This window comes from Leptonychotes weddellii, chromosome 12, assembly GCF_054177405.1.
Source record: "Leptonychotes weddellii isolate Sample4059 chromosome 12, ASM5417740v2, whole genome shotgun sequence".
NCBI classification, from domain to species: Eukaryota; Metazoa; Chordata; class Mammalia; order Carnivora; family Phocidae; genus Leptonychotes; species Leptonychotes weddellii.
In genome coordinates this window covers 63543174-63562780 of record NC_138380.1, presented here as the reverse complement: position 1 = coordinate 63562780, position 19607 = coordinate 63543174, and the positions used below count along the sequence as shown (strand labels likewise).

Sequence of the window (19607 nt, the reverse complement as noted above, 5' to 3'; positions counted from 1 at the left end):
GTCATCTGTCGATGGACATCTTGGCTCTTTCCATAGTTTGGCTATTGTGGACATTGCTGCTATAAACATCAGGGTGCACATACCCCTTCGGATCACTACATTTGTATCTTTGGGGTAAATACCCAGTAGTGCAATTGCTGGGTCGTAGGGTAGCTCTATTTTCAACTTTTTGAGGAACCCCCATACTGTTTTCCAGAGTGGCTGCACCAGCTTGCATTCCCACCAACAGCGTAGGAGGGTTCCCCTTTCTCCGCATCCCTGCCAACATCTGTCATTTCCTGATGTTAATTTTAGCCATTCTGAATCTTTTTAAAAATATTTTTTCATAATGCTTTTTGAAACTGAGTTATAAGACATACAGTAAAGTACAAAAAGTGATTTTTTACTAATTTATGCCCCTACAAAACCACCATCCAGATTGAGATATAAACTATTATCACCACTCCAGAAGCCTACCTCATTTCCTTTTAAGGTCAATACACTTTCTTCTGACATTTATCAAAATAAAGAGTAACTACACTACTTTTTTTTTTTAATTTTATTTATTTATTTGACAAAGACACAGCAAGAGAGGGAACACAAGCAGGGGGAGTGAGAGAGGGAGAAGCAGGCTTTCCACCGAGCAGGGAGCCTGATGTGGGGCTCGTTCCCAGGATCCTGGGATCATGACCCGAGCCAAAGGCAGACGCTTAACGACTGAGCCACCCAGGCACTCCAAGAGTAACTACACTTCTGACCTTTATCACAATAGATTAGTTTTGCCTATTCTTGACCATCATATAAATGAAACTACACAATATGTATGCTTTTTGCCTCAATATTATGTCTGCTAGATTTATCTATGTTGTTGTGTTCAGTAGTTGTGGGTTTTTTTTTTCCATTACTAGGTACTATTTATTCACTATCAAGTTGATGGATAGTTGGAATGTTTCTAGATTTTTACTATTATGAATAAAGGTAAAATGACCATTTTTACACATCTTTTGATAGACATACACAATAATATTTCTGTTGCACATATACTTAGAAGTATAATTGCTGGGTAGTATGGGTACACACATGATCAGCATTAGTAGATTCTGCCAAAGAATTGTCCAAAATGGTTCTATCGATTTATACTCTTTTCAGCAATGTGTGATAGCCTGATTTCCTGTACATCCTTGCCAACACCAGATATTGTTAGTTCTTTTAATTTTAGTCAGGCTTGTGGGTGTGTAGTAATATTTTATTATGGCTTTCAAGTGTATTCCTGATGGCTAATTCTGTTGATCGCCTTTTCATATGTTTATCTGCAATTTCTACATTCTTTTTTATACAGAGTCTGTTCGTCTTTCTGTCCCATTATCTTTTTTATTGTTTTTTACCTCTTGATATGTTAGAAATTTTTTATATTCTGGATATGGGTTCTTTGTGTGATATATGCACTGAAAACTTTTTCCAGTGTTCAGTTTACTTTTTACTTTTAAAATCTCTTTTGATGAATAGAACATCTTAATTTTTATGAAGTTCACCAATTCACCAACTATCTTTTATAGTGTGTTTTTTTTTTTTTTTTAAGATTTTATTTATTTGACACAGAGAGAGAGAGAGCACAAGTAGGCAGAGCGGCAGGCAGAGGGAGAGGGAGAAGCAGGCTCTCTGCTGAGCAGGCAGCCCAATGTGGGGCTCGATCCCAGGACCCTGGGATCATGACCTGAGCTGAAGGCAGTCGCTTAACCGACTGAGCCACCCAGGTGCCCCTGTAGTGTGTTTTTGATTCCTACGTACTTTAACTACCCCAAGGTCCTGACGATGGTTTAGCTTTCATATTTCAGCGTATGCCCTATTTCCAGTTGATTTTGTTTACTATGTAAGGTCCATTTTTTTCAACGAGTATACAATTGATTCATTACTGTTTATTTAGGTCTGCTTTAATTTCTCTCAGCCATGACTGTAGTCTTCAATTGTGTTACATTTATTCCTAGGCATTTAATTTCTTAGAAACTTGTTTATGTATCTTTATATCTCATTTTCTAATTCCTTGTTCCTAATATGTAGAAATATAATTTGTTTTTAATATTGATCTTGTATCCAGTAACCTTGCTAAATTCACTTACAAATTCTAATCATTTGTAGATTCCTTTATATTTTCTAAATATTCAATATGTTACTGAAAATTATGATGGTTTTACTTTTTTCTGTCCGATCTTTATAGATTTTATGTTCTTCTCTTGAATTTTTACAGTGTTTAGGAGTTCCAATAAAATTTGAATAGAATTGATGGCATTGGACCAATTTGTCTTATTCTGAATTCTTAGGGAAAGTGTTCAATATTTCATTATTTATTATAATTTAACCATAGGTTTTTGTGGACATGCTTTTTCAGATGAAAGAGGATGTCTTCTATTCCTATTTGTGAGATTATTTTTTATCATGAATTGATGTTCAATTTTATCAAATGCCTTTTCTGCATCTATTAAGATGATTGTATGATTTTTGTCATTTATTTTGTTAATGTGGTCAGTTACAATTATTGATTTCTCTTATGTTGAAAACTATCTTACACCACTGGAATACACTTCACTTAGTCATGAGGTATTATATATTGCTGGATTTGATTTGGTAATATTTGCTCAAGTTTTGTGCATCTATTCACAAGGAAGAAATTGGCATGGAATTTTGCTTCCTTGCAATGCCCTTGCCAATTATTACCCTATGAGAAACACAAGAAATGGGAAGTGTTCCTTTTTAATTATTTGTTGGAAGTGATTTCTCAAATTGGGATTATTTCATGTTAAATCTCTGGAAAGTTGAAAATTGTGGCTTCATTTTCTTTAATGGATATAGGAATAAGCAGAATTTCTATCTATTTTCATGTCAGTTTTGGAAGCAAGTCTAGCTTCATGGGCATAGAGCCTGTGAAGTCACATGCACTTATAAATGTCTTACACTTAATTTAATGCTTCATTGTCAACATCTTTAAATTTTTTATTAATGTTTGAACAAAGAAACTCCTCATTTTGCACTGGACCCCTCAAATGATAGAGTTATTCATGTTTTGTTATATGTGGTTTTAAAGGTAGTCACTTATTTTATCTAAGTTATCAAATTTATTGGTATTAATTTGTTAATAACCATTAGTTCTATTTTCAGTATCTTTAGAATCTGTAATATCTGTTTTTCTACTTACTATATTGATAATTTTTTTAAAGGATTTTTGTTATTTACTCATTTATTTAAGAGAGAGAGAGAGAGCACAAGCAGGGAGAGAGGCAGAGGGAGAAGGAGGAGCAGGCTCCCTGCTGAGCAGGGAGCCTGATGCAGGGCTCGATCCCAGGACCCTGGGATCATGACCTGAGCCGAAGGCAGCCGCTTAAACGACTGAGCCACCCAGGCGCCCCTATGTTGATAATTTATATTCTTCATCTTTCTTTAATATCTTGCTATTAAAAAAATACCTCATTAATCTTTTTTGAGAAACAATTTTTGTCTGCGTTTATTTTCTTTAAAATTATGTCTGCCTTTTGGGGTGTCTGGGTGGTTCAGTCAGTTAAGTGTCTGCCTTCAGCTCAGGTCATGACCCCAAGGTCCTGGGATCAAGTCCCAAATCTGCATCCGGCTCCCTGCTGAGCAGGGAGTCTGCGTCTCCCTCTCCCTCTGCCTCTCCCCACTGTGCTCTTTCTCTCTCACTCTTGTTCTCGCTCTCTCTCAAATAAATGATTAAAATCTTTTTTTTTTTTAAAGATTTTATTTATTTATTTGACAGAGACAGAGATAGCGAGAGCAGGAACACAAGCAGTGGGAGTGGGAGAGGGAGAAGCAGGCTTCCCCCCAAGGAGGGAGCCCGATGTGGGACTCGATCCCAGGACCCTGGGATCATGACCTGAGCCAAAGGCAGACGCTTAACGACTGAGCCACCCAGGTGCCCGAATAAAATCTTTTTAAAAATTATGTCTGCTTTTTGAAATTTTAATTACTGTTATCTTTATTAACTTCCTTCTACTTTTTAAGGAGTATTTAAATATGTTTAATTTATAGTTAATTTTCTAGTTTCTTGAGATAGTAGATTGGATTTTCAAACTTTCTTCTTAATATACTAATTTAGAGCTAAAAATTTCCCTTTGGTCACCATTTTAAATGCATCTCAGAATTTCTGATACGTCAGATTTTTTTCATTCAATTTAAAATATAATTCATTGTGATTTCTTTTCTGACATGTGTTATATAATAGTGTGTTTAATCTCCAAACCCTTAGATATTTCCCAATAATCTTATATTGATTTCTAGTTACTCTACAGGATTTCAGTTCTTTGGAATCTACCTATGTACATTGCCTACATAGATCAGCAAATGGTCCATTTGGTAAATATTCCAAATGCACTTGAAAATGTTTATTCTGATTATGTTGGGTGTAGTGTTCATTGTGTTGTTTAAATTTCTTATGTCTTTAATTTTTTTCTTGTTCATTTACTAAAAAGTTTTAAAATATCAAATTACAATCATAGATTTGTATTTCTTTTTAGTTCTCTGTGTTTCCTTCAATGTATTAACCTTTTTAATAGATGTGTAAACATTTATAATTATTATTTCCTCCTGTTGGTTAAATTGAACCTTTTATCATTGTGAAGTGTTCCTCATAAACTTAGTTAATTCTTGTCACTCTTCTTTCTCTTCTGTTGATAGACTACAACAGCTTTATTTTGATTTTTGATTGCATGGTATGCATTTTCACCTTTTTCTTTCAGATATTTATAACTGTATATAAAGTATGTCTCTTGTAAACAGTATTGAGTTAAATTTTGGATTTTTATTTGTTTTTTTTTTGTTTGTTAATCTAACCTGACTGTTCTCCCTTTAACTGAAGTGCTTAGTCAATTTACATTTCATATTACTGAGATGGTTGAGTTTGAGTCAACCATCTTGCCATGATTTTCTAATTGTTTCATCTTTGTTTCTTCATTTATCTTTTCTGGCCTTCCTTTGGATTAATCATTGTTCCATTTTTTTATTCATTCTTTCCTCTATTAGCTTTCTAGATATATATTTTTTGTTATTTCATTGATTACTCTTAAAATCACTATATGAATTCTACATGGTAAGTTGTAATACTTCCCAAGGCATATAAGAAACTAAAATAGTTTAATTCCATTAACCAAAACACCTTTGGTGCCATCAATTTCATATATTTTAAATATAAGGTTTTATATGCATAAGATATAATAGTTAACAATTTTAAACAGAATGTTTTGTGGGTTTTTTTTTTTTTTTTTTACTGGAAACAATAAGCTGTAGGAAACTAAAAAGGAGTAGAGTGAGAATTCCTTATAAAAATAAAAAGAACATATACAATTGTATCTTCAAGAATTTTCATGGAACATTATGGCCCATCAAATTAAGGTATCCCCATTCTCTAACAAAAACAAACTGAGAAAGGGCAGCATGAAAATATTCTAATGCAGTGCTGCCCAACACAACTTTCTGTGATGATGGAAATGTTCCATTATCTCTGTGTTGTCTAATATAGAATCTACTAGCCACATGAATACTCACAATGTACCTAATGTGATTGAGGAACTGAATTTTTAATATAGTTTAAATAGCCACATGTGGCTAGTGGTTACCAATTGAACAGCACAGTTCCAATGCCTCATGGCTCAAAACCAGTGGTTTCTTTGGGGGACTTCTCTAATCACTGCTGAAGGGTGTAGAGGGTTGAGGGTGGAAAGAGAGGAAAGTTCTTAACAGATCTATTTAGTTACTTAAACAAGTTCCACAGCTTTCAGGGGCAGGAACTGAGGAAAGGACTCCAAGGGAGACCTGAGTATGCCCTTGAACTCCTGGCTAATGCCAAAGGGAGTAAAAGGCCTAGGATTTGGCTCACTCAGATAGGAAGAGGCCTGGGTGCCACACACAGAATCTGAGGCTTGGGCCATCTGTGCATGGAAATCATCTGCTCTGGGGCTGTTGGGAGGTGGGGATGCTCATTTCTGGACAGGGTTTTTGGGGCTAGAAGAGGATTTAGAGGTGGAGGGAGGACCTGAGGGCCCTTTCTGGCCAACTGCAGGCTGGATAAGCCCTTTGTTTTTAGGGAGCAAGGTCTTGTTCTTGCTCTTGAACACTTTGCTGGGATCCAGCTTGTTCACAAAGGAGTTGGTCTCTTCTGCAAGCAGGTTTGGGTTGTAGGTGATAGGTTTATGCAGGTTGAACCATTGCTTGGCCTGTGAGCTAATGCCATAGCTGGTGAAGGCATACTACCACGGCGACAGGCCCAGGTGCATGATGAGGAGGCAATAGTAAGTGGTAAAGGTAGCCATGAGAAAATGCCAGTATAACGCTCTGTCCAGGAACCAGATCTCGGTGTCTCGTGAATGCTGGTTTTCCTCTTTTGTAGACAAGGCCAACCTCCCCATTCAGATTGCAAGGATCCAGCTCAAAAACCACACTGGGAGAATCCAAGTGAGGCTTCTCTGGCTGGTTCTCACTGGCTCCAAGTGCATCAACTTCCAGGTCTGCAGAGTTGGTGCATTAGGGAGTGCATACACAGAAGACTGGTTGGGTTGAGTCGGTTTTGAGATGCTGTTAATTGCCATGCTGCCCAGTGGAATGGTGTGCTCATCAAGCTTCATGCTCCGTGTCATACGGAAGCCATTTGTCATCAGGTAAAAATACTTCACATTCTCAGGTAGCACACAGTTTTTTGTTTTTTGTTTTTTTTTTTGTTGTTGTTGTTGTTCCTATGAGGAAATCATATGACACTCAGCAGGTGGCTTTTCTAAGATAGTGACTTCTGTCACACCTGGTGAAGATTCTAGGCTGCAGGTGATCCCCAGGGTCAGCTTCTCCTGGTACAGCTTGCTGCAGCCTGGGGGAGCATCCCCGCCATGGCTCACGTCCCACTCTGAGCTCATTTATAGTTTTCCATGTTTGCATCTTCAAGTGCTCTCATTCCATTTTGCAGTTATGTGCTTCCATCTGGGATCATTTTCCTTCAGAACTCCCGGTAGTGTTTCTTGTAGTGCAGATTTGCTGGCAACAAATTCTCTCAGCTGTGTTTAACTGTAAACATCTTTACTTATCCTTCGATTTTGAAGGATTTTTTGCTGGATATAGAATATTGGTTTGCAGGGTTTGTTTGTTTTCCTTTAGCACTTTAATGTTAATCTTTCATTTTCTGACATCCATAGTTCCTGTTGAAATGTCAGTCATTAGTCTTTTTGATGCTCATTTGGAGGTATTATCTCTGTTTTTCTAGGTATGCAAAGATTGTCAGTCTGTTTTTAGCTTTCATAAGTTTAATTATGATGTGCCTAGTTGTGTTTTGTTTGGTTGGTTTTGTATTCTGTTTGGGGTATATAGAGGTTCTTGAATGTGTAGTCATATGTGTTTTAATTAGTTTGGAGAAATTCTTAGCCAATATTTCTTCCAATATTGCTTTTTATATTCAATATAATATTTCTTATTGTACATAAAACCTTTCTTATCTCTTTGTTCAAATGTTACTGTGTTTTACTGAGGAAATATCTCCTGATCTCCTGGACTTTGGCACAAATATCACACTCTCTGCTTTCCTGTAATGAGGTCACATAATCAATTTAAGAGTTGAGAAAGTGTTAAATTAACCCAGCTTTCTGACACTTCATGCAGTAATGTAACATCATAATCCAACAGGCAGAAAAACCAAATAACATCACTTTTTCCACAAATTAGAAGAAGGTATCTGTAAATCATATAACAAGGAATTCTTATTCAGGATGCATAAAAAATACATGTTAATAATAAAAGACACAGAGTAAACTGGAAAAATGGGAAAGGAGTATAAAGAGGCAATTTATAGAAGAATAGCCAATAAAATGTGAAAAAAATAATTTTCAATCCCATTACTAATCAAGAAAATAAAAATGAAAACAGTAATGAAGTACAACTTCTCATTTATATGAATGGCAGTAAAGACTTCAGTAATGCACAATGTTGTAAAAAAAAACTTGAAGAAATATAAATTCTTATACATTGCTGGCTACAAATATTTGGAGAGCAATTTGGCAAAATATAGTAGGTCAAATGAATATGTTTTTAGCTATTTCACTTTCACATACATGTATATGTACAATGAGCTATGTATATAAATATTGTAATAACCAAAATTTGGGACTAAACTAAATAGCCATCAACAGGGAAATGAACACACTGTGCTATATTTATGTAACGGAATACTAGAAAATAAACGAAGCAGATCTTCATGAAACAATATGGATTTATAGGGTATATCCAAAACATAATAGTAAAAATGCATGATGGCAATGGATACACATGGTGTGACACCATATATAAGTAACTTTGAAACACAAAGAATGATACTTCATATTGCTATGGGTTATTATATTTATAATACAAGCATTGAAATATGCACAGAAAGTATACACTCCAACATCAGGAGAGCAATTGCTTCTCATGAAAGTGAGAAGAAATAAGAAAGAGGTGCATTTTGGGTCTTGAGCTCTGTTAAAATAGAAAAAGCGCCTGAAACAGATCTGGCAAACTCCTATCATGTTTTTTTTAAAGATTTTATTTATTTATTTGACAGAGAGAGACACAGTGAGAGAGGAACACAAGCAGGGGGAGTGGAAGAGGGAGAAGCAGGCTTCCCACCGAGCAGGGAGCCCGATGCGGGGCTCGATCCCAGGACGCTGGGATCATGACCCGAGCTGAAGGCAGGCACTTAACGACTGAGCCACCCAGGTGCCCCTCCTATCATGTCTTTTAAACTGGGTTGATTATACTAGTTTCCTGTAATTTTCTGTACATTTGAAACCTTTCACGATAAAGATTAAATTGTAAAATTTAAGCTCTATTTTTATGTTTAAAATTTTAGGCTAAGTTTAAAGGGAAGTATTAACCTTTAATGGAAGAAAACAAAATTTTTAAAGGTTCAACCTTAATAATAATCCTGGAAATACCAATTAAAATAATGATGAGATACCATTTTATTGTAACAAAGAGTGATTCGTTTTTCTGTTCCTTTAAAACCCAATGTATTGGGCATTTGCATTCTTAGATTCTTAGATGGTGATAAGCTGATATAACTTTAATGTAATTGGTCAGTACATTCTGAGACCATTAGCATGTTTATACCTCTTGACTGAGCTACTTCCACTTCAAAGAAACAGAAATGTGGTTGATAAACATCTAGTGCTGAAATTCTGGATTATTTTTATTTTTATCCTTTTATATACTTTTAATGTTTATACAGTATGCAATATGTATAATAACCCATTTTAAAATCGAAATATAATCTATCAATTTTGCATGAAAAACTTGAACACCCTAACAATAAAACTCCTAGGAGAATAATTAAGTGCTGTATTAGTGCAACTGGGAAGCTGTACTAGATACAGGCAAACCCACAGGGCACATGGTCAGGTCTGCTCGAGGTAGGCCAAGGAATGCTGTGCCAACCAGAAGATTCAGCTTATCAAGAGGATAGTAAGGAGGGAACGATATTCATTTCAAAGGAAAAAAACCTCACACTGGCATAAAATAGTGTTCCTCAAAGTATGACACAAGTATACCTCCTAATCATCTGGAGTCATTGTAGTGTACATCTCTGCCAACTCAAACCCACTAAATCAAAACTCCGGGGCATGGGGCATAGGACCCTGCCTTATGCCTGGCTCCCTGGGTGGTTCTCATACACAAAATTTGTTAACTACATTACAAAAAACCAAAGCAGTATGACATTCTTTGGAAATTGACCATGATTTAGTGCAAACTGAATTGTAGCTTACAGGTGATGGTGGAATGGGGGGAGATAAATCTGGAGAGGAATGTCATGGTCCACTTGTAAGAAGACTTAAATGGCACAGTAGGAACTTTGACAGTTAACATGAAGATCCAATAGGAAACCACTGAAGAGTTTTAAGAGTAGTAACCCAATACGATTTTTTTTTTTTTCCAGAAAGATTACTCTGGCATCAGTGTGGATGACTGGATAGGGAGCAGACAGGCAGGAAGGAAACTTGGGAGAATGTATTAATTTTCCTGGAATAAGATAGCAGCATTAGCGTAGACTTGAATACATACACTTGGTGACCAATTGAATACTGAGTGAAGGGAGAAGTAATTTGGGATGAATCCGATTCCCACATTTGCTTGCCTCCATTCTAGACTTATAACAGAATATCTAGACAAAGAATATCTTAAAACTACAAGCTGTACTTTTCTACCTTTGCTTATTTTTATCACAAGACCGATATTTTACTGGAAACATGAAGCCTATAAAGATAAGCTTGTGCAGCTACTATAATAATACAAGGACAGACACTCCAGAGGACATTCTCTTACTGAATAATATCGTTAGCTAAATGTCTACAAGACTGTCGGCAGAGATAGGATGTATACTTGGAGATACTGTGATCCAGGCAATCTTAAAGGCTCCATTGCAGTTTCTGTGGTTCAACATGTGACAGTGTGTGTGCATAGGGGAGGAATGAGTGGTGGTCTCGAGTAATTTTTTTTTCAATAAAAGACTATTTTATTAAAAGCCAGCCCATTCTTTTTTGTGTCATTTTGTGTCCCACAATGAGACATTCCTTTTAATCAGTCTGTCTGGTAAAACCACAGCAGTGACTTGTCTTCAGGCTGATTGTGGCAAGAAGGAATTTCCCTTAGACTGCAGGATGACCTACGACAGCTTTATATATTTCCTCATTAAAATAAAATGGCAGACGTTTGGGGTATTAGAAAATTGTTTTCCAGAGGCTCTAATTCCTACCCAACCTGAACAGACAGCTACAGCTATAGCCTGAATGTAGGCTGAGCAATCTCCTGAGGTCTTTGGCTGCAGGGGAGTTAAAGGGAGCAAATACCAAATCAAGCTTCCCTGTAGCACGAGGAATCCCCAGAATTCCCAAAGGCTCTGTATCACTCACTGGACAATCCCAGAGCACATAAGATCCTTCTGTTGTAATCATTCTCAAAAACCACCAAAAGTAGTCCAAATACAGGCCTTACTCAAACAAAAACCTTTTAATGATATGCTGCTTTTTGGTTACATCCCATATAGAAGCTATGAAAGCACTCCTCCCACTCCTTTTAAAAATGTCCTTGGTTTCGGGCGCCTGGGTGGCTCAGTCGGTTAAGCGGCTGCCTTCGGCTCAGGTCATGATCCCAGGGTCCTGGGATCAAGCCCCACGTCCAGCTCCCTGCTCAGTGGAGAGCCTGCTTCTCCCTCTCTCTCTGCCTGCCTCTCTGCCTACTTGTGCTTTCTCTCTCTCTGTGTCAAATAAATAAATAAAAAATCTTAAAAAAAAAATGTCATTGGTTTCTTGGAGAACCTAACGTATCTGTCCTATAGAGTGTCCAACATTATGGATTTGGCCGATTGACCTTCCCTGGTTTCTTGTAAATTGTGCCTTTATCCCCAATATTGCCTCATGATCTGGCAATATGATAGTGAGATCTAGAAGTTTGATTAACTTCTGGTTCAATTTTTTCTTTTTTCTTTCTGCAAGATTCCTTCATGGGGAGGAGGTGTGCATTACTTATTGCATCATATCAAGAAGCAAATAATGTCTATTGGCACATTTTTATTAATGTTAAAATTATCCATGGATTCAGAGACATAAGCCTAATTTCTCCATCAACCTTTCATGCCATGGTTTTAGCATCCACAGATGATCATTACCCAGATGTATACTTTCATTAGAGCTATGTTCTCACATTTTTTTAGTGCATGTGGTAGGTGAGATTCTTCTGTGAATAGCTTCCATATACTAGTTAGTTTCCTGGTATAATTTTAAGGATAAACAAAAAAGGATAAATGCTTTATTCTTTCTGTTAATTTATCATTTTTCAAAGTAATGAGAGAGTGCCCTAGCAACCTCCAAAAGTGACTAAGGAGGTGTGTATGTGTGTGTAATTATTAACTTGTTTTGTATTCATTTTTATATATCTATATATATTGCAGTCATTATTTGTTTTGATGTTCATAGTGCCTCATTTTATTTATTTATTTATTTTTACGATTTTATTTATTTTTTGACAGAGAGAGAGACAGCGAGAAAGGGAACACAAGCAGGGGAGTGGGAGAGGGAGAAGCAGGCTTACGGCCAAGCAGAGAGCCTCATGCGGGGCTCGATCCCAGGACCCTGGCATCATGACCTGAGCCAAAGGCAGACACTTAACGACGGAGCCACCTAGGCGCCCCCATCTTGCCTCATTTTAGATCACTGAAAGGCCAACATTAATGTTACTCTCCTGTTTTTGTGACATGATTCAAATAGCTTCTTGCTATCTGGAATAGATGGCCCAGGTTCATCTTATATATTTCCTGTCCCAGACCTGGATTCAGTGATTTCTCCTAAGAGACCTGGTTCCTCTTAATGAGAAATCATATTTAGAGACCACAATCTGAATGGGAGGTGTACTTACTGGATTGTCATTGCTTCAAGGACTTTTCAATGAGAGAGTGGAAAATACTTTTTTTTCCCAAAGAGAAAATAAATTTTAATTTCATGCTAATATTTATATTCCAATTTAAAAGTTAAAGATTTTTTCTTCATTTCTTAATTTCATACTTTTTCTCTTAACACTGAAAATCTTGACTTCTAAAGAAATAAATTCTTATATTTTCTTACAGAATATATAGTATAATGTAGCATTCTATGTAAGTTCAAAATAACAATATCAATATTACTAATAAGACTACTAAACGTATTTTCAGATTTCTTCACAATTTATTTGACCCTTAGATTATATCCCTTAAAAGATAGTCAAAATACTGGCTTTGAAAGTCACCAGAAATAATTACGTATTCTCTCTGTAGTTAGGCAATTATCTGATATTCATTTGGGTTCAATTGTTTTGGTTTGTTTTCAGTTGTAGAAGGAATGCTTTCTATTCTTTTTAGTTTTGCTTTCTTATTATGCAAAATGTTTATATGGTCTAAGATCACAAGTATATAATAAGGTATATTCACATAAATTTTATCTCCATGCCTGTCCCATCCTGTTTCCTCCTTCCTGCTGTAGGTAACTATTTTTAGTATCTTTATGTCCTCTGTGATGTGTGTATTTATTCATGTTGTTCTAGACCCTTTTTTAAAATGTATTCTGAGGATCAGATGATATCCACATATAGATATTTTGCTCATTTTTCATCCATTTCTTCAATCCCCTACTGATGATTATCTGGTTTGTTTCCAGTTTTTGATTCTTCCAAATAATACATCAATGAATGTCCTCAGGAATATACCATTTTGTATTTTTGTCACAATACCTCTGGGATAGATTTTTTTTTTAAAGATTTTATTTATTTGAGCGAGAGAGAGCACAAGTAGGGGGAGCGGCAGGCAGAGAGAGAGGGGGAAGCAGGCTCCCCACCAAGCGGGGAGCCCAATGCGGGACTCGATCCCAGGACCCTGGGACCATGACCTGAGCTGAAGGCAGATGCTTAACGACTGAGCCACCCAGGTGCCCCTGGGATAGATTTTTAAAAGAGGGATTGCTCAAGTGAAGGGCAAATGCGCTTACAATTTTGCTAGATTGGGGGCATATTTTAAATATATTGATCTTGCCATGAAAATGTAGGAATTTTTAAAAATATTCTTATTACAGAGAAAAGAAAAAACTTTAACTGGAATGATCATATTTATCAAGAATAATTCATTAGTAGAATTTAAATTACTAAATTCATGGTCTGTAATTTAAGTGAATGCCTTGAACAGTTCAAAAATTTTAACAATTTTAGTGGTTTCCAATCTAAATATCTTTGGAAGTAATGTAAGATCTGTATGTATAAACAAATATATACATGTGAGTGAGGATGGATGGGTGGAAAGGTAGATAGAGAGAATTTTATCCCCAGAAGAAAGCATTTCTGATTTTAATAAATTTACTAACTTCTTATTCAAAAAAGTTATTATCTTCTAAATGACACAGTAGATAAAGAAGTTAGTCATGTCTATATAACAGCACTTGTAATATTTTCTAAAGTGTTGGTAAATCTGCAAGTTTGTTTCCTTGGACCTAAAATATAATCCAACTTTTAAATGCAAAATAAAATGTATTTGCTGGTCCTTTTTATGATCATATGTGTTAAGAGAACATGGCTATATTGTCTCATGCTTTTCAGTTACTATCACCTTCTGAAATCATGAAGAACAACTCCAAGAACTGGGTGAATCATATTTGCTTTTATATCTTATGCACAGCAAGAATTCAACTACATTAAAATATATGTGAACAGTAAATTAAAAATAATAGATTCACATTTGAATAGCAGCTAGTTATGTGTAAAAATACACAAAAAAGTAACCTGTAGCAATAAAAACTGGTGTATAAATCATTAATGATTCATTTCCCCATATCACCATATTCTTCTTCAGATATAACCATAGAGGCAATAGCTCCACAAGATGACATATAGGAAAAAAGGTTAAAATTACTTCTTCCAAGTTTTCACCCTTCTATGAGCAAAGACAATCTTCGGCGTCTTCTTATCCTTTTGCTTCCTCACAGCTAAAGTCAACAAAATAAAAATAAATATCATATATCTCCAGTCCATAGTCTCACTTTAAATAATCAACATTTCCAAGATGCTTACACACTCACCTCAACTATTTTTAATGATTATAAAGTCAGTTTTACTCACTATCCACTCAAGTTAGTAACTTTCTACCTCTAAAAGGCAAGGATACAGTTACGGTCTGTGGGAGCTAGGCAGTATGAGCATTTAACCAAATCGATCAGTACTAAAGTGCTCTTTATGTAGAAGTGGTCTAGAAATGGCAATATGCTATTAAGAACATGGATATATAAAATATAATTTTGCTTATGAATTATTTATAAAATTAGTTTAAAAATTGAATAAGAAAAAAACCTACCTTTTATACAAGCATATGTGCAGGCCTCCATGTTAACAAAGTTATTGTCATTCCCTCCACAGCCAGTATAAGTGAAGGTCTCACAGGCTTTGTGTCTTGGATTAAAATAATAGCGAGTCACATTAGCAGAGCATAGTCCCCCATCTTTCGGACTGTGACAATATGACGGAACTTGATGAAAAGGAAAACAAAATTAGAAATGCAATAATACCAAAATTAATAAACTGTGATGATTACTGAAGTAACTGAAGAAAATCTAATCCCACTGAAGCTTCATTCTGAATTCAAAATATCATACTAAACCATTTAAAAAGTGTGTCTCAATTTTCAAGAAAGCTTACATGCTCTAGTTTGTTAATTCTAAAATTTTTATAAAGGGAGAGAATTTCTTCTGAAGCTATGTCCTTGTATCATTTGAATGTGTTAAGAAATTAAACCCAAGAAACAGATATGGTCAGGTAGAAATCGGCTGGGTTTCAAGGATTGATATATGACATGCTTTAGTAAACCTTCTTGTGTTGGTAGGTTTATTTTAAATGTTTTTGTCAGCTCTCCTTCCATCATTAATCAAGAATACATTTATGTAATTCCCAAGTAGGCACTGGAACATTTACCTTTATACAAAAAATTTAAGGAAACACAAGCAACAACCATCTCCTCATTAACACAAGCTTTTGCACACAGTATAGCTATAGAGCTTCCTCAGATCTCTGCCAAAGCAAGTTTTCCTTGTTAAGTTAATATATCTTTGGGTATGTGTGTCTCCGCTGTGCCTGGGGAAAATGTCTGTATTGTCTCTGTCTACAAAAGTATTGCCCAAGTAAGCCATCATTTCAGGACTGAGGGGGTGGGGATGTAGATAAGAAATCGGAGCGGAAAAAGGAAGGATAGAGAGGTCTTTGTCCTGCAGTTTGCAGTTGCTAAAGGATGCAGAAATCTAGCTGAAGACTTTAGACAGAAATTATCAAGATTCACCATCTGAGGTCTGTATATATTCCCCCATCTCCTATACACAGTGATTCCTTACAACCCTGAGGTCATGGCATTCAGAATACTGTGATTTATTTTAAAGGTTTTATTTAGTTGAGAGAGAGAGAGCAAGAGGGAGACAGAGAGAGATCATCTCCACGCTGGGCATGGAGCCCACTTTAGGGCTCAATCCCAGGACCCTGAGATCATGACCTGAGCCTAAATCAAGAGTTGGATGCTTAACTGACTGAGCCACCCAGGCACCCCCAGAATACTGTAATTTTTATGTGTAAATTAAGTAAATGAGAAATAGTTCTAAAGAAACAATCCAGAACAGGAAGCAAAAACTTCCTAGCCCTGAGACTTCCTAGCCCTGAGAACTTAGCAAGTCATTAACCTCTGGCAGCCTGTACTGTCATATGTAAACGGGGAAATAATAATACTCCCTCACAGGGCACATATATAGAGTAGGACTGATATCCTACTGTATGTGAAATCATCAGAACACAAGGCATGTTAATTATACATCAAATTATTGATCTTTTCACCCTAAGATCTTAAAGAAATGAAATAGAAACCCCATAAAAATAGTATTTACTTTTCTTTGGTGCACAGAAGCCCTTACAAGTATCCTCGTCCGGGAACCTGTTCTTATTGCTGTGACACCCGCCAGATATGAATTTTTCACATGTCATGGAACTTAGATTGAAGAAATACTCTCCTGTGCGCACTCCACACTGCCCCTCACTGACTTCCAACCTGCAAATTTTCGGAACTTCTAGGAAAAGGAGGGCATAAAACAATGCTAGTCAAAAATTAGCTTTCTTAGTATTACTTAGTATTACTTGCTTTTAGTAAGTAGTACTTAGTATTACTTCAAAACTTTACTGTATTTTCAGAAACAACTAAGGAGAAAACAGTATCACATTTAGTACTGGGATAGTAAATCCCCAAAAGACTTTTCCTTAATCCAGTTATTCAGCTCTTTTTTTTTTTTTTAATAGTGGCTCCAGACCTGAGTCAGCCAAATTCAGTGGAAATTCTCTCTGTTCTCTCAGGGTGTTCTGATTTTTCTACATATGAAGTTAATCAAACTTATTCACAGGAATACATACACATTTTTCCTTGGCTTAGTTCCTTGAATGGCAAAGTCCCATGGTTTGTTACTGGCCTTAATAAATAAAAATGATTAAAATGAAATAGAAACCATGATCATGAATCTCTACTATATCCCTGTACTAACCCAAAACAAGTTTGGGTGTCAGGGGACAAAAGGAAAAGTTACAGTTAGCTAAATCACACTTTAACAATAAAATCCGCTGAAAGTATTTCAGATTGATGGGTAATTGACACGAGGAAATGGTTCTCTCGAGGAGGCATAAAAACCATAGGTTTAGAACTAGTGATAAAGAAAAGTACCTATGTGGCACCCAATAATACATCATACCCCTGCATCATCATGCCCTACGGTGAACTCTTGCCCTGAGTCTGCGCGGACACTGAATTATGATAAATGCCACTTAGGAGAGAAATTTGTTAGCCAATGTAAACTTGTGATTACTTTCTGGAAATAACAAGTTAGCCTTACTTAATGTTTGAGAAAATGCAGGCTACAACTTACTGCGGAAAATGGGATCTGGGAAATTAATTTACTAGCAGCCCTTCTGTGTAAGGAGCCGTGCAAGGGTTCTGAGCTTGAGCGCGGCCACTTACTCTCTATCCTCCAGCAAGCTTCGTTGCAGTCCTCCAAAGTTTCGAAATTGTTGGCGTTGCCCTGGCAGCCCCCGTAGAAGAACATGCGGCAGCTCTGCGTGTACCTGTCGTAGTAGTAACTGGGGATCCGGGCCCGGCACGGCCCCACGTCGGGGGACAGGAGGCAGATGTCTGCATTGTTTCCTTCTGGAGGAGCAGGAGAGCCCGAGAGAGGGAAGGAGGTGAGCCACGTCTCCGGGAAGGTAGAGGCTTCCCAGGGACTTCTGTCCCTCCGTTTCCCAGCCCAGGGGGGTTTGCCCAGAGAGAAAGTACAAACTTCGGCACGAAGATCTCTTCCCGCGGCTCCTAGACGCGCCCTGTGCAACAGGGGCCCGGGGAAAGCCGGGCGGAGAGAGCGGGTGCAGGGGACCCCACAGCCGCAGCGCCCGCGCTGCCTACTGCGGGGTGGAAGCCCGGCGCAAAGAGGGGGTCCCGGACCCGCCAATACCTGGCGCCTCCTGATCACTGTTGCCCAGCGCGGTCCCCATCAGGAGCAACGGCAGAAGCAACAGCCCGAGGGGGCGAGTAGAGTCCATGCTGTCCGGTTTGAGTGGCCCTCGGGGCGAGGCGTTCCTTGAATGTGCCGGCGGGAAGAGGGTGCACGGAGTCCAGCCTCCAGGCAGCCTGGGTGCCGATGTGGTGGGTGCCTGCTTTATGTAGGGTGAGTGTCCTCCCGACCCCGGACGGGGCGGAGCGTGCCTGTGCGGAGCCCGGGAGGCTGATTCATGCCCCACAGGCTGTGACCCACAGCCCTGTGTTGGAAAGTGTGCGGGGGAGAGGAATTCCCCACCAAGTTGAACCTGCCTCCCAAACTTTCTCCTGTCTTGGCCAGAGTGACTAGATGCGGCATTGTGTCGGTGATGGTGGGCAAGCTAGAGGAAAATGACCTGGGGGTGATTGCACAAGGTTCAAACTTGCAGCATCACTCCATTATGAAAGCACGAAGTCCAAGTATTTGAAGGGCAGAGACAAAGTGTGAAATTCAGTGGACTGAGGGGAGCCTGGCTCCTTGCAATAGATTCCTTTATTCGATTAGAAATTTAAGTATGTGTATTTATTTACATGTATACATACGTACATATTTCAATCGAGATTTAATTTAATAAAAGGCTCATAATATATCTTAAGGGTACAGCACCATTCCAATCAAGAATTAGAACACTTACAGCACACCAGAACATTCTCTCATACCCTTTCCCAGTCAATCCTCCCAATCCCAGGCAGGGGCAACCACTTCTTATCACAGGAGATTGGTTTTGCCTGTTCTTGAATCTCATGCAAATGGAATCATAAAGTGTGTATTGTTTGTACTTCTTTTGCTCCACTCCTGTTTTAAAGACACACGATGTTATTGCATAGTTCATTTCTTTTAAATGCTGAGTCCATTCTTCCAATGTATGAATGTACTACAAATGTCCTGTTACTGGACATTTGTGTTGTTTCTAGTGTGAGACTGTTATGAATAAAGCTGCTTTGTGCATACATGCAGCTTTTATTACTCTTGGGTAAAATATTTATAAATGGTCAAAACTGCCACTTTTCCAAAATGATTATACCATTTTATACTCCCCCGCCCCCATTAGCTATGTGTAAGTATTGTGGCTATGTTTTTTTGAGCTGGAACATGAAAGTCCATAGAAAGGTGGCCGTAGGGGATCCCAGATCAATCCCTTCCTGCACATTTCCTAATTGTCAGTGCATTAACGTTCATTGTTCCTCTGACATATTAGCCTGAGTCTAACTTTTTTCTTTATACAAAACAAATTATTTATGCTCGGATTTCACATGAAATATTGAAGCTATTTTTGGCGAACATTTTAATGGATTCTCTTGATGACTGTGTCTTCCTCCCTTTTTTCCTCTTGTTGTATTTAATATTCTCAATTTTCAGGAGAAAAGTTACTTCAACTTCAAGTTTTCATTCTTCTGAATATGATTTTCATTCTTCTGAATGTGATTAAATATATCTCCCATATGGACTAAAATAAATTCAAGGACTGATTCAGACTTGTCACTTAGCATTGACTAT

General features: G+C 37.4%; 2 protein-coding genes and 1 pseudogene across 7 annotated transcripts in view; 1 reads left to right on the top strand and 2 right to left on the bottom strand.

Moving 5' to 3' along the window:
* Positions 1 to 5617: 5617 nt before the first annotated feature.
* Positions 5618 to 7391, bottom strand: LOC102745956 (tubulin polyglutamylase complex subunit 2 pseudogene; annotated as a pseudogene).
* Positions 7392 to 14148: 6757 nt separating this feature from the next.
* On the bottom strand, positions 14149 to 18163 carry TFPI2 (tissue factor pathway inhibitor 2). Of its 2 annotated transcripts, none has more exons than XM_081800527.1 (5): positions 18027 to 18163; positions 17480 to 17725; positions 16425 to 16604; positions 14858 to 15028; positions 14149 to 14492 (listed from the first exon to the last, which is right to left on the bottom strand). In XM_081800527.1, exons 1-5 carry the CDS (start codon positions 18112 to 18114, stop codon positions 14416 to 14418), a joined length of 762 nt encoding a protein of 253 aa, XP_081656653.1. In that variant the 5' UTR covers positions 18115 to 18163; the 3' UTR covers positions 14149 to 14415. The 2 variants fall into 2 exon arrangements, with proteins under 2 accessions (XP_081656653.1, XP_030883600.1); XM_031027740.2 differs by having other exon boundaries at positions 17540 to 17725.
* The window catches only part of GNGT1 (G protein subunit gamma transducin 1), a 65847-nt gene continuing 63917 nt past the window's right edge, over positions 17678 to 19607 (top strand). For 3 of the 5 annotated variants that reach the window (XM_081800529.1, XM_081800530.1, XM_081800528.1), the window contains exon 1: positions 18100 to 18239. In XM_081800529.1, coding sequence (XP_081656655.1) covers positions 18157 to 18239 — 83 coding nt within the window. In that variant the 5' untranslated portion in view covers positions 18100 to 18156. Of the gene's footprint in view, positions 17761 to 18099; positions 18240 to 19607 lie in introns of those variants that run through there. The other 2 variants (XM_031027743.2, XM_031027741.2) reach the window with 2 other exon arrangements.

Coding starts and splice junctions, on each gene's coding strand:
- TFPI2 (XM_081800527.1), bottom strand. CDS start 18,114: ATGGACTCTACTCGCCCCCTCGGGCTGTTGCTTCTGCCGTTGCTCCTG. Junction 16,605..17,479: donor CTTACACAGAAGGGCTGCTA/GTAAATTAATTT, acceptor TCCTTTTCCTAG/AAGTTCCGAAAATTTGCAGG. Junction 14,493..14,857: donor CACATATGCTTGTATAAAAG/GTAGGTTTTTTT, acceptor TGTTGACTTTAG/CTGTGAGGAAGCAAAAGGAT.